Source organism: Acomys russatus, chromosome 15, assembly GCF_903995435.1.
Source record: "Acomys russatus chromosome 15, mAcoRus1.1, whole genome shotgun sequence".
Lineage (NCBI taxonomy): Eukaryota > Metazoa > Chordata > Mammalia > Rodentia > Muridae > Acomys > Acomys russatus.
Window position 1 is genome coordinate 41,394,067 of NC_067151.1, and position 14,036 is coordinate 41,408,102.

Consider the following 14,036-nt stretch of genomic DNA (forward strand, 5'->3'; position numbering starts at 1 on the left):
TTGGACACAGATAAATTTTGGGTTGCTAATGAAAAGGAAACTCATTTCCAAGTGGTGAAACTTTTGTTATGATGAAGAGCATATAGCCTAGTGGGTATTGGGGAATGCAGACATGAGCAGGAAGACCTTGATCCCACAGGTTACGAGAGGCTCGGAGGCACTAAACTGAAGCGACTCTGCAGTATGCTGATTGATTTCCTAACAGGTATAAGGTTATAGGAACATGGCTGAGGGAGTAATTTTGTTTGGAGGAGACGTGCAGAGGAGTTGTGACGCCGTAGCCCTCTCAACCACTTACTGAGCTCCGACTGTCTGCCGCACACTTGCCAAAGATTTTGTATACATGGTCTCGTAAATCTAGAACAGCCCCGCGGGGCTCTGCAATTTTCATGCAAAGAAGCCGAGGCACAGGGCAGTAAAAGGGCAGGTAAAGTAAATGGCAGGGACAGGAGTCAAGCCCGGGTCCTCTATATTTAGTCACGACACTATGATGTTGCATAAAGATGTTAGTGCCTAGTGCTTGCAGGAACTTACACGCTATTTACAAGAGCAGTGGGGGAGAATCCTCCTGTGCCCATAAAATAGAAAAATTGTATGCTTGCGCTGATCACTTAGAAAACAGGGCAGACTTCCACTGGGCTAGAATAGACATTTCTGAGGGATTGCATACCTCGGTTCCCCTAGGAATAGAATTATTTTGTTAACTATTCGTGAAAGTTAAAAAAAAAAATTCCTTGACTGATACAGAACATCTGGTTGACTGCAAAGGAATGTTCATGACAGTAGTAAAATTGGCATGCTTCATTATCAATCTGGCTTGAGAGACAAGGAGGAAACACGATACGATGATAGATCTCGCTATCAGCTAGCTGAGAAAACATTTCTATGCTAACTAAAAATAATTTAAAGCAAATGCACAGGATAAGTAAAGTGCATGTGGACAGCGAGTAGAGAGAAATGATGGTATAATTTATTAGACCAGTGTAAGGATAATGATTTCCTAAGAGGGATAAGAGTATTCAAAAACAAGGACGGTAAAACAACAGATCAGTGTATAACAATGAAAAGAAATATGTTTTTGCATGGTGAATACACTGCCATTTAGGCAGATTCATTGTGGCTACAAAATCATATGTAATCACTTAGCATAATGGGCCACAGGGACAGAGTTGTGTAAATAGAGACCCTGAAGGATAGCTGTCAAGGGAAAAAAAGTAATATAGTTGAAGGTAGAGATGTCTTAGGGAAGCAAGAGTCAGAATCGGGCTGGATTTCCAAACCTAACAGTCCCAGAGTCTTCTGTAACAGGCATGCTTGCAGAAATGTCTAAGGCCACCAATTTTCCTTTCACGGACTCCTCACCTTCTAACCCCTCTTCCTATAGCAATCATGTTAATGGCAGATAAAAGAGCTTGGCTGCAAAGGTGGTGGAACATATAGTCAGTCACAAAGCAAGCCTCAAAAGATACAAGAAAATTGAAATAATTCCTCGTATCTTATCAGACCACCATGGACTAATGCTGAACTTCAACAATAATAGAAATAACGAAAGACCTGCACACACATGGAAACTGAACAGTGCTCTACTCAGTGACAACTGGGTCAGGGATGAAATACATAAAGAAATTAAAGATTTCCTAGAATTCAATGAAAATGAACGTACAACATACCTAAACCTATGGGACACAATGAAAGCAGTGCTAAGAGGAAAGTTCATAGCACTAAGTGCCTTCCTAAGGAAATTGGAGGCATCTCATACAAGCAACTTAACAGAACACCTGAAAGCCCTAGAAAAAAGAAGCAGACCCACCCAAGAGGAGTAGACTCTGGAAATAATCAAACTCAGGGCTGAAATCAATAAATTAGAAACAAAGAAAATGATTGAAAGAATCAATGAAACCAAGAGTTGGTTCTTTGAGAAAATTAACAAGATAGACAAATCCTTAGACAAACTAACTAAAAGGCAAAGGGAGAGTATTCAAATCAACAAAATCAGAAATGAAAAGGGAGGCATAATGACAGATACTGAGGAAATCCAAAGAATCATTAGGTCTTACTCCAAAAGCCTGTATGCCACAAAATTGAACATCTAAATGATATGGATAATTTTCTTGATAAATTCCACTTATCAATCAAGATCAGGCAAACAAATTAAATACTCTTATATTCCCTAAGGAAATAGAAGCAGTCATCAAAAGTCTCCCTACAAACAAAACAAAACAAAACAAAACAAAAACACCAAAAAACAAAACAAAACAAAACAAAACAAAACAAAACAAAACAAAAAACCCAGCCCAGGGCCACATAGATGCAGCACAGAGTTCTACCAGACCTTCAAAGGAGGACTAATATCAATACTCCTCAAACTATTCCACAAAATAGAAACAGAAAGATCATTACCAAATTAATTCTATAAAGCCACAGCCACTTTAATACCTAAGCCACACAAAGACCTAACCCCCCGCAAAAAAAATTCAGATTAATTTCCCTTATGAACATTGATGCGAAAATACTCAATAAAATACAAACTGAATCCAAGAACACATCAGAAATATCATCCACCATGACCAAGTAGGCTTCATGCCAGGCATGCAGGGGAGGTTCAATATATATGGAAACCCATCAATGCAACCAACCATGTCAACAAATGGAAAGATAAACACCACATGATCATGTCCTTAGATGGCAAAAATGCATTTAATAACACTCAACACTCTTTCATGTTAAAAGTCTTAGAGAGTTTGGGGATACAGGACACATACCTAAGCATAGTAAAGTCAATATACAACAGGCCTATAGCAAACATCAAACTAAATGGAGAGAAACTTAAATCAATTCCACTGAATTTAGGGACAGGACAAGGCTGTCGTCCACTATCTCCAGTTCTCCTCAATATAGTACTTGAAGTCCTAGTGAGAACAATAAGAGAACTGAAGGGGGATCAAGAGGATACAAACTGGAAAGGAAGAAGTCAAAGTATCACTCTTCACACATTATATTATAGTATGCGTAAGTGACTCCAAAAATTCTATTAAACTTGTTCCTTCCTATATGATACAAATACTTTATTTTACACTTAGGTATGACAGGATTTTATCTTTTAAAAACCTTTATTTTTTATATAACTCTCTACTCCTTGACGGATTACATTTATAGGGTTTATTAAACTAAAAGAAGAAAGAAAAACATGCACAAAGAATAATGTAACTAGTGACCATGAGCTTGTCTGTTATGTGGAAGAAATGATATTTTCCCCTGATTATTTAAATATGAAATTACAGAGGTGTTTGTGGTGGCCCCTATCTATGATCCCAGCAGACACAAAAAGAAGGAGTGTGAGGCCAGGGTAGACTATATAGTGACATTAGAGACACTGCCTCACACATCACAATACGTAAGTAAAATAAGATATAATCACAGGCAAAACTGAGGCCTACTTAATTCCTCCCACCAACAGTGCCCTTGCCCCCTCTTTCTAGGCCTTGCTTAGCCAAAAGCGGCCCCATCAAAGCTGTAGCATGATTCTGAATGAATTGTTATGGCAACGTAAGACTGCTTAGTGTATTATAAAAACTTATTCAAGCTATCACAGTGCTTATGTGAAGTTTTGCAATTTGCTTATTGAAACCTTATATTTAAACGATTCATCTTGTTATTTCATATGTATCTAACTAGATCATTTTGTTGTCAAGCTCAACTTTGTGCCAATGATTTGCCTTATTACCCTGCTGGAGGTTTATGTTGCTCCTGACATTTTGATGCAAACAACACCGGAGTTCATATCTCTGCATAGGCTTCCTGTTGCAGGTGTATGAGTGTTTCGCCTAGAAGTGGAACTTCATGGTAATAGCACACATGAATAAATATATAGCCAGCTATTGCCAGATTACCTTTTTGTTGGAGGTGTGGGAGAGGGAGCTGTTTTAGGTTGGACCAAGGGCCTGGTGCATGCTAAGCAAGTGTTCTACCATTGAGATATATCTCCTTGGTTCACTCTTTAAATCTGGAGTCAAGATATTGCTCATTTGACAAGGTGGGCCTGGAACTCACTCTGCAGTGTCCACACCAGCCTTGAACTGGTGGTCTTCCTACTTTAGCCTCCCAAGAAGCCGCAACAGGGCTGTGCTGCCAGATCTGCCTCATAGTGCCTTTTAAAGGAGGCTAAAATGAATAAATAGTCTTAAGCCTTGTTTAGGACAAAGTACTTTTTGTATTACAACACAAAACTTCCTTTTGCATAAGTATTTCTTTCCTGATAAACTTAATTATAATTAAGACTTTTTGAAAGACAGTTCCTCATCCACCCTGATTGTCAAACTTACGATTATGTAAATTTTTCCCAAGTATATTTGATTGGGTCTGCCTGCTTTGATATGAATAGAATATAAAATCTCCAGTTTTTATTATCATTGTCATTTTGGGCATCTTGGTGTTCTCATAAGGTTTTTTTTTTGTCATTCTGGTCATTCTGAGATTGCATAAAGTTGTTGTAACCTGCTTAACCTGCTTCCACTCTATAGCCCCTCCGCTGGGACCTGCTTTAGTTCTTAGCATAATTGTAGCTCCTCTGTTAACACCTGTTGTAGCCTTTAGCATATCAGAAGCCATTCCCCGCCCCCAGCCCCACCCCCAAGTCTCCATTTTGATTATAAGGTGAAATAGAGTCCAGGTTCTCAGGTCCTACCTGCCGGAGACCAGAATACAATTCAATAGCTCAATACTTGCTGCTTAGAGCAAAACGATAGCTGAGAAAATGCATGTTCTTCTTGAGTTAAAGATAAATGTATGTTCTATTAGAGTTAAGACTGCAAGATCCTGCTATGTTCCTTTCTCCCAGAACATGCAGAACTGGAAAGTCTCCAACCCTATATCTTAGCCAATCACCTTAAAATGCTTTGTCTAGCTATCTAGCCATACACTTGGAATAAAATTGATTATGTTTAGCTGGTCAAAATGATGTAATGCTGCCCTCTGCCCCTACTTCCTACATCTGGCTACCTACTTGTTACCTGGTTACGGCTTTTCATATAAAAAGCCTGCCTTAGAAACAGTCCTGAGTTCAATCTCAGAACCACATGGTGGCTCACAACCATCTACGATGTGATCTGGTGCCCTCTTCTGGCCTGCAGGTGTACACGCAGGGAGAACAATGGGTACACAATAATAGGTAAGTAAATCTTTAAAAAAAAATGCAAAGCAGTCTCATTTGTGTATCTGGCTATATATTTTACACCTTCCTATTATTACGATTTTTATTATTTTTTGTGTATATGATGTGTGTATGTGTGTCACACATGTGCAAATGCATGTATACCTTGGCACATATGTGGAGGTCAGAGGAGAAAATTTGAGAGTCAGTTTTCTTCTTTTACCATCAGTTTTTAGTGTCAAACTCAGGACATGAGGCTTATACTATACTTCTACATGCTGACTACATCGTCTTGTTGGCCCCTTTTTGACAAGATTTTATCCTGACTTCAAAATCTTAGAGATAACTCCACTAGAATTTAAATTGGAACTCAATTCATATATTAATTAACTTAGAGGAACTATTAACATCTTTTTACTACTCATTATTCTCATCCAGGCATTGGGCCTGTTGCTATGTTAATTATGATACTGTTGCAATTCATGGGTCTGTGTCCTTGAAGAAATTAATTTTTTCTGCATAATTAATTACTCATCTATAAAATAGGAATGATAATGTATTCATCTCATGATTCTGGAATTGGGGGCTGAGAATCTTACTCAGTGCAACTGTTTACCTATATGTGTGAAGCTCTTAGATTGTTTTTAATTAGGGTTCAATACCTAGTTAAAAACAGTATTGGGGGCTAGAGAGATAGCTCAGTGGTTAAGAACACTGTCTACTCTTCCAGAGGTCCTGAGTTCAATGCACAGCAACTAAATGGTGGCTCATAACCATTTATAATGTGATCTGGTGCCCTTTTCTGATGTGCAGGTGTACATGCAGAAAGAACACTGAATATGTGATAAGTAAATCTAAAAACAAAACAAAGCACCAGATAGTGATAGGTACATCTAAGTGCTCAGTAAGAGCACTATTATTTATTTCAATAGGATAATTTTTTTCTCTCCTTTCCTGTTTACCTTTTCACTTTTTATTTTGCCTTTTTTTTTTGTTTTGTTTTTAAGACAAAGCAAAGGAGCACAGACTGGTGTTGAACTTGCATGTGTCCCCTTTTGCCTCCCAAGTGCTGGGATTAAAACATTTGCTACCAGCTGGATCTAAAAAGAGTCTTTATTTCTACACTATATCAGTTGAATGTTGATTTTATCTCCTTATTTCCAAGAGTCTCCTTGTTCTTTCTATTTGGTGTTGCATGTGCTTAGTAGGTCGTTGTTACTGTTCATGGCTACAGTGAGCCACACATGCTCTTTAGGTACCCAAATCACATGGATTGACAGACAGAATTTCTGCTCTATCCTTTCAGGCAATACTGATTATTAAATGATGGTGTATATTTTGGTTTTATTTGGAAATTAAAGAAGACATACCCTGTATTTTATGTAATAAAATATTTTTGTTAGACAAGCATAATTTCCTTTTGTTAGACAAATATGCATAATCCTAAAGTATTTCCTGTTATCATAAGGTTATTGTGTAATTCAAATCAAATGCTGATTTCTATATCTCCCATGGTTGCAAGCCTTGTTTTGAGAATCTCTTGTCTTAGTGATGTATAAATTCGGCTCCGCAATTGTCCCCTGTATGCCAATAAAGCAGCTTACAGCCAATCACTGAGCAGGGGAGAGAATAGGGCTGGACTTCCTGTCAGCCAGAGGTGGGGAGGAGTTAGAAGAGGAAGTAGGGGATTCAGCCATAGCAGAGGTGCAGGAGAGATGAAGAAGATTCAGAAAGAACTAAAAAAAGAACTAAAAAGCAAGTACCTTTGAGATTTTGGCCAAGTGGAATCAGGATAGCATAGAGAGTTCAGAATAGACTTAAACTGCTTAGGATTGTGTTGTAAAGCCTTATACACAAATATAAAAGAATCTCAGTTATTTGTGTGATAGTCAGGCTAAGAAATAAGAAAAACAAACACAGTAATAGAAGAATAACGGTAACAATTTCTTTTTTTTTTAAATAAATAAAATTTTTTTCCTTTTTTATTATTAATTTATTCAAATTACATCTCAGTTGTTAGCCCATCCCTTGTATTCTCCCATTCCTCCCTCCCTCCCGCTTCCCCTCCATTCCCCTCCCCTATGTCTGTGACTGAGGGAGACCTCCTCCCCCTGTATATGCTCATAGGGTATCGAGTCTCTTCTTGATAACCTATTATCCTTCCTCTGAGTGCCACCAGGCGTCTCCATCCAAGGGACATGGTCAAATACAGGGCACCAGAGTTTGTGTGAAAGTCAGATCTCCTTCTCCACTTAATGGTGGAGAATGTCCTGTCCATCAGCTAGTCTGGGTAGGGGTTTGAAGTTTACTGCCTATATTTTCCTTGACTGGTGTCACAGTTTGAGGAGGACCCCAGGGCCCAGACCTGCCTGTAGTTTTCCAGGACCCTCTAGATCCTTCTATTTCCTCATTCTCCCAGGCTTCTCACACCTAAAGTCTCAATAGGATGTCCTCCCCTCTGACCCACTTTCCTGGTAGGTAAAGTTTTCCATGGGGACATACCCCTTCTAGTTAGTAACATCGTTCATTCATTTTACTCAGTCAACACATATTGAATGACATTATGTCTTTGTGATTCTCTGGGTGCAAAGGATGCTTCTTATATAGGACAAGTCTCATTAGGGAGACTGACTGTGATGGTTTGAATGAGAATGGCCCCAGAAGCACAAATATTTGATGTCTTGGACCTCAGTTAGTGGAACTATTTGGGAAAGATTAGGAGGGGTGGCCTTGTTGTTGGAGGAGGTGTGTCATTAAAGTGGACTTTGAGGTTTCAAAAGCCCACACCATTCCCAGCCTCTCTCTGTATCCCTTTCTCTGCTTTCTACATATGGATAAGGATGTAAGCTCTCGGCTACTCCTCCAATGCTATGTCTGCCTGCCTGATGCCTGATGCCGTGCACTTGGCCATAATGGCCAGGGGCTTTAACTCTCTGGAACTGTGAGCTCCCATAAACTCTTTCTTCCATAAGTTGCCTTGGCCATGGTCTAAAGTAACTAAAACACAGACAATAACCTCTGATGCAAAATGTATGACTGATAAAAATTTGGATCTTATCCAAACTTAATGCCATGAGTTTATAGAGATAATGGTTTCTTCATTTGATCTAGTGAACATAGGCATTATCCAAATAATACTAATTTGCATATTTTGTAACTTTATAGTATTATATAAAGATGTCTCACTTCAATTCTGTGAGATTGGCAAGAATTTGCAAGTGATAAATGCATTGAATTTTATGTTTAAAATTCACCAGAATCTGGAGAATGCGCTCTGATAATGCTGGTCTGATTAAATTACAAACTATAAAAGATTATCCTCGCAGTTCATCTCTGCATCTTCATTCTGATTCTTTCACACTGCATCTAAGACAGTGTATTATAGAAGGAGGGTGACAGGCCATGGCCAGGGCCAGAGATAGGGATATATTGAGGGGAGGAGCACACAGGAGGAGGAAGAGATGGAAAGAGAGATGGGGGGTGGGGGAAGGAGGGAGGGAGAAAGAGAAGAAAACTGGGACACAAAAACAAAGGTCCCAATGAGTGGCAAAGGCAGGTTTTAAGCCCAGGTCATGCTAGTCAGGTGTGTGCATAGACAGAGAAAGGTAAGGAATGATGCTCCAACTAATAGGAAACTCCTGGATTTGACAGAAGAAAAGCTTGGTCATTTCTCCTGCATCATGAGTGATGGATGGGATGAGCTTTCTTTTCAGAGTTGCAGTCCTCCATGTGGGAGCTAGGAATTCCAGGCTTCTTCCACCTCCTCTCAGCCTAGTATCAGCAATTGCTTCTAGTCACCATGGTAGCAGAAGAGAGGAAAGGCAGACACTCATACATTCACTTTTAAAAGTCCAGAACCGGACAACACACAACTCTTTTCCTGTCGCATTGGCTGAGGCAAGTCTCAAGGCCAAGCCTTTCTTTAAGACACCAGGAACATGGTACTCTCCCTTGCCAAGATGAGAGAAGAGGCAGATGCATTGGTGACAGCCTTGATGTCACCATGGTATGCAGCCTAGCTTCCATTCTGCCATTCACTTTCAACAGGTCCCTTTGCTTCCAATTTTAATGTTTGAACATAACAATATTTGTTTACCCTATGGATACATTGTTTGGGTCAAATACTGTATGACCATGGAAATAAAATGATAAATTTAAGAAATCTCTACCCGTGGATATTTGCTATTATCTCAGGCACCTGATGAGGATAACATGTGTACCCTATCATACGTAGCCTTAATTTAATGAATCTTAGTGATGGACTTCAGTCTAAAATTCCAAGTTTCTGTTTACAAAATACTACAGAGTCACATTCTAGACTTTCAAGCATTCTCTCAGATGTATCTTCTCTCGAGAACCTGCTTCTCTTGAGAGCCTCAATTCTCTAGACCGAAGTGAAAGTCCAGAAGCAGTCATACAAATGCCGTCATTTATATACCATTTTGTGTGCGTGCGTGCATGCATGTGTGTGTTTGTGTGTACCCTTGTGTATGTGGTATATATGTGGAAATAAAGAAGGCTCAGCTACTTTGAATTTAATATGTAGAACTCTTCATGAAAGACGGCAGCAAACATGCATGAGTAGGAAATTTTGCAATAGACAGCTTTGCCACACCATGCGCATTCCAGATACCAACATTTTTCTGTTCTCATGACTAAACCAAATTATGAAGCTTAGACCATTTCCAAAACTTGGCTTCACAGTTACTTTTTCCCTAGAGGAATACTTACTGGCATGAAGTAGGAATATGAGCAACAGTAATAGCAAGTACAAAACTGGTTGCTAAGTTGTTTAGTTAGTTAGTTAGTTAGTTTTTTTGGTTTTGTTTTGTATCTCTTAGAACGCAAAGTAGGTGCCAAGTTTTAATTTTCTTGTCTCCAGTCAAAATACCTAATGATTAAATTTTTATAAGAATTTAATGCACTGTCTTTAAGCTTAATGTAACAGTTGAAAATTTGAGTGAAATATGCAAAGAATTCTATTCACTTCCTGTAGATGTGATTGTGGGATTTCCTTTCTCTTTCAATACCAAGTGTCAAATTCCTAAAGCAAAGCCAAGGAACAGTGAAACACAAGATGAAAATTTCTCTGTTGTCTATAGAGTCTTCTGAATAAAAATTCTGACTAGCTACATTTCTCATCCTGTCATTCTTCTTCACAAGAGACATCTCCACAGTGTAACACCTTTTGGTTACTTTGTCACTTGTTTGAACTTCCTTCCTGTCACATATGTTGTGTGTGTGCATGGGCTAGTGTACTCACATGCAGAGGACAGAGGAGGACGTTGGTGTCTTCCCCTCTTGCTTTGCGTGTCATCCTGAGACAGGGGCCTTCACTGAACCAGAAACTCACTGTTTATGCTAGGCTGGCTGGCCTGCAAGCTCTTAGGATGTGCTTCCTGTCCCTGTTCCCAGGTCCCAGTACTGGGATTATAGGAAGTGTACCTACGCTTTTTAAAAGATGTAGGTGCTGGGGATTTGAACTCTTGCTTGCAGAGTGAGAATCCCTACCCAACAAGACATCTAAGCTCTTGTTTGTACTTTGAACTTACTTAATACTGACATGCTTTTTTCCTTTCTCAAAAGCAAAATGAGTGGAAGGAGAGAAGAGGAAAGGTTGGTCAAATGGTACCAAGTTATAGCTGGATGAGAGAGACATGGTATTCTACTGTGTAGTAAAGTGACTATTAATAGTGACAATATATATGTATTTAAATATATTTCAAAGAGCTATAATAACATATTTTGAACTTTCTTTCACAAAGATGTGCTAATTTTTTGAGATTGAGATATTTACTCTGATTTGAATACTATATAAGACATTCATGTATTTAAATATCTCATAATGCTCCATGAAAATGTACAATTTTTAAAAATATATTTTATTAATTTATTCATATTACATCTCAATTGTTATCCCATCCCTTGTATCCTCCCATTCCTCCCTCCTTCCCATTTTCCCCTTACTCCCTTCCCCTATGACTGTGACTGAGGGGGACCTCCTCCCCCTGTATATGCTCATAGGGTATCAAATCTCTTTTTGGTAGTCTGCTATCCTTCCTCTGAGTGCCACCAGGCCTCCCCATCCAGGGGACGTGGTAAAATATGAGGCACCAGAGTTCGTGTGAAAGTCAGACCTCACTCTCCACTCAACTGTGAAGAATGTCCTGTCCATTGGGTAGATCGAAAATGTACAATTTTTTAAATAAGAAAAATCAGAAAATGAGATCAGAGACCATAATCAAATACATCAGAACTTCTGGATTTCCCACTTGGCAATCCAATACTTATTACTGGGAATTCTTGAAAGTAAAAACAGTAATTGGAGTCCTTGGGACCAGAGAGAGCGTATTGCAGAAAGCTGGCACTGGTCAGAGAAGCTCACAGTAGCCATCTGTATTTGCCAGATGCATCATCTCTTTGGACCCAGCCTACTGCAATCATAGCAAGTGCTGCCCTGTGACTCCAAAATCCATTCTTCCAGTCATGCCTTTTTTTTGCAAGGACCATACTAACCGTTCAACCACCAAAAACACACAAGCATGGCACACTTCCTACCTTAATCTGCTGGTATTAACAAAATAACCCGAGGCTGAGACACTTGCAGATTTTATTTCTTATACTCCTAGAAGCCAGGGTATCTAAGACCAAGGCACTGGAATCAGATGTGTGGTAAGAGCGTGGTCTCTGCCTCCAATGCATACTGAACTCAGCCTGCTTCATGGATGACATAAGGGCCATATATGTCCTATCACTTCTGTAAAGCCCTTAGTGGCATCTGTAAGGGTTTCACCCCATGGCTTAATCAATTCCTTAATGCTGCACTTCTTCATTCCATCACACAGCACATTAAATAGGGTTAGTGACGTTCAGTAACTTGAAAATGTCCATATTACCTTCAAACCATGGCGGTCTCATCAACTCTGAAGTACTCCAGCCTTCCAAGCATGCTCTTCCCTGTCTTTCAGGCTCTCAGCAATCGTTCCTTGTTCCACACAGCCCCATGGCTTTTCTCACAGCAAACTCTGAGTGCACCACAGTCCCTGTACCACACATTCCCACTATCCAGGGCCTCGTCTGTCCTGCCCTTTCATCTTTTTTGGGTGCAGCTGCCTGATGAAGAGGTTTCAGTCTACCACGAGGAGGATGCTACTGCTTCTTGGGCCTCGAATTATACTTTCCTGACACCACAGAGCTTTGTCACCCTGGCCACATCTTATCTCCCCCCACCCAACTTATCTTCATTTTCTTACTTGGGGGTGACTGCTGAAGAGGAGGGGAAGACGGAAGGTGAAAGGAAGATGGGAAAAGCATCAAAGAATCTGGAGCCAAGAGTCATGCTGCTCTTTTTAAAATTCTAAGTTTTTTATAAAATAAAAAAATGACTTATTCATTTAATGTGCATAAGTTAGTGCCTGTATGTCTAAGCACCATCTTCATGCCTGATGCCTACAGAGGCCAGAAAAGGACATCAGATCCTCTGGAATTGGAGTTACGTTGTGAGCTGCAATATGGGTGCTGGGAACAGAACCTGAGTGCTCTGGAAGTGCAGCCAGTGCTCTTAACCACTGATTCCTCTCTCTAGTGCCTGTGTAAAATGTGTTGATTCTATATAGTGCTTGTAGTTTTATTCATGTTGTCTGAGAGGACTATATTTCATCCATCTGTGGGTCTAAAGGACAGTTGCTCTGTCTACCAATGCCATGCTGTGTTGACTTTATTATGGTTCCACAGAAAAGTTGTTGTTGTTATATTATTATTGTTGTTATTGTTATTGTTATTGTTATTGTTATTATTATTATTATTATTATTATTATTATTATTATTATTATTATTTTGCTATTATTGACACAAGGTCTTATTAAGTTGCCCAACTCAGGCTTGAACTTGTAATCCCTCTGCTTTGGCTTCTTGAGTGCTAGGATTACAGATATACACCGTAAGACCAAAGTACAGAAGTAATTGCTTAACAAGTACTTTCTGATAATAAGAGAAGGGGAAGAAAGAAGAGAAAACTGAATCATAAAGGAGGAACGCAAGACATTTAAAGGCAATATTGAATCCTGCTTTAAAATAACATGTGTGAGAAGAAAAGCATTTACCTTCTGGTGTGGAAATGTGGACTCGGTCATGGCGACTTCAAAGCTGTGGGTTCCTCTGGGCTGTGTCTTTTCCCATAGGGCTTTGAGGAACTGTACAGACCCACTCTGAATGGACAGGGGTTCGGGAAACAGGCTCTGTATAGGCAGAAGGATGGAGACATCCCATTACTTTTTGGCCCAATGATACAATCTAATGGGCTCCAAGGTATTGTTATGTAGGCCTGCTTTGAACACTGACATGATGTAACTTTAAGTAATACAGCAGAAGTCTACACTGAAGAGCAAATATATGATTTATCTCACACTTCTGAGTTTCTAAGAGAAATTTAAAATTAATAAGATTTTAGATTCTTGCCTATATTTGTGCCTAAATCTTGCAATACACTGTTATCTTGGTTTCCCAATAACATTATTTAGTTGGAAAGTGGTAAATATAAATATTCGTATAGTCTTTATCAAGGATCTGAGAGTGAAGGAATAAAGTTATAAGTAGGGCTTAAAAGACTGTATTTATACACAGTAGACTATGAAGAATAGAAATCAAACAATTAAAGAATTCATTATATAATGGTGCAATATAAATGTTCTGAATGAGTATGGGACAAATAAAATATTCTTCATCCTGAAATGTGAGATGAATGAATAGTCTTCAAGATCCAACTTCTCTGTGTTGTCAATGAGACATTACATTTAGCTAGAATTCACTAGAGCCAATGAGAATAAGCTTTTTAATGTTCATGTTAAACTTATGCTTACATATTTACTAATCTATGATGTGACTGACA

The 14,036-nt window shown here is 39.1% G+C and overlaps 1 protein-coding gene across 1 annotated transcript in view; it reads right to left on the reverse strand.

Moving 5' to 3' along the window:
- The window catches only part of Veph1 (ventricular zone expressed PH domain containing 1), a 205,494-nt gene that overhangs the window by 44,952 nt on the left and 146,506 nt on the right, over nt 1-14,036 (reverse strand). The window contains exon 10 of the mRNA XM_051157270.1: nt 13,252-13,386. Within this exon, the coding sequence (XP_051013227.1) occupies nt 13,252-13,386 (135 nt within the window). The remainder of the gene's footprint in view (nt 1-13,251; nt 13,387-14,036) is intronic.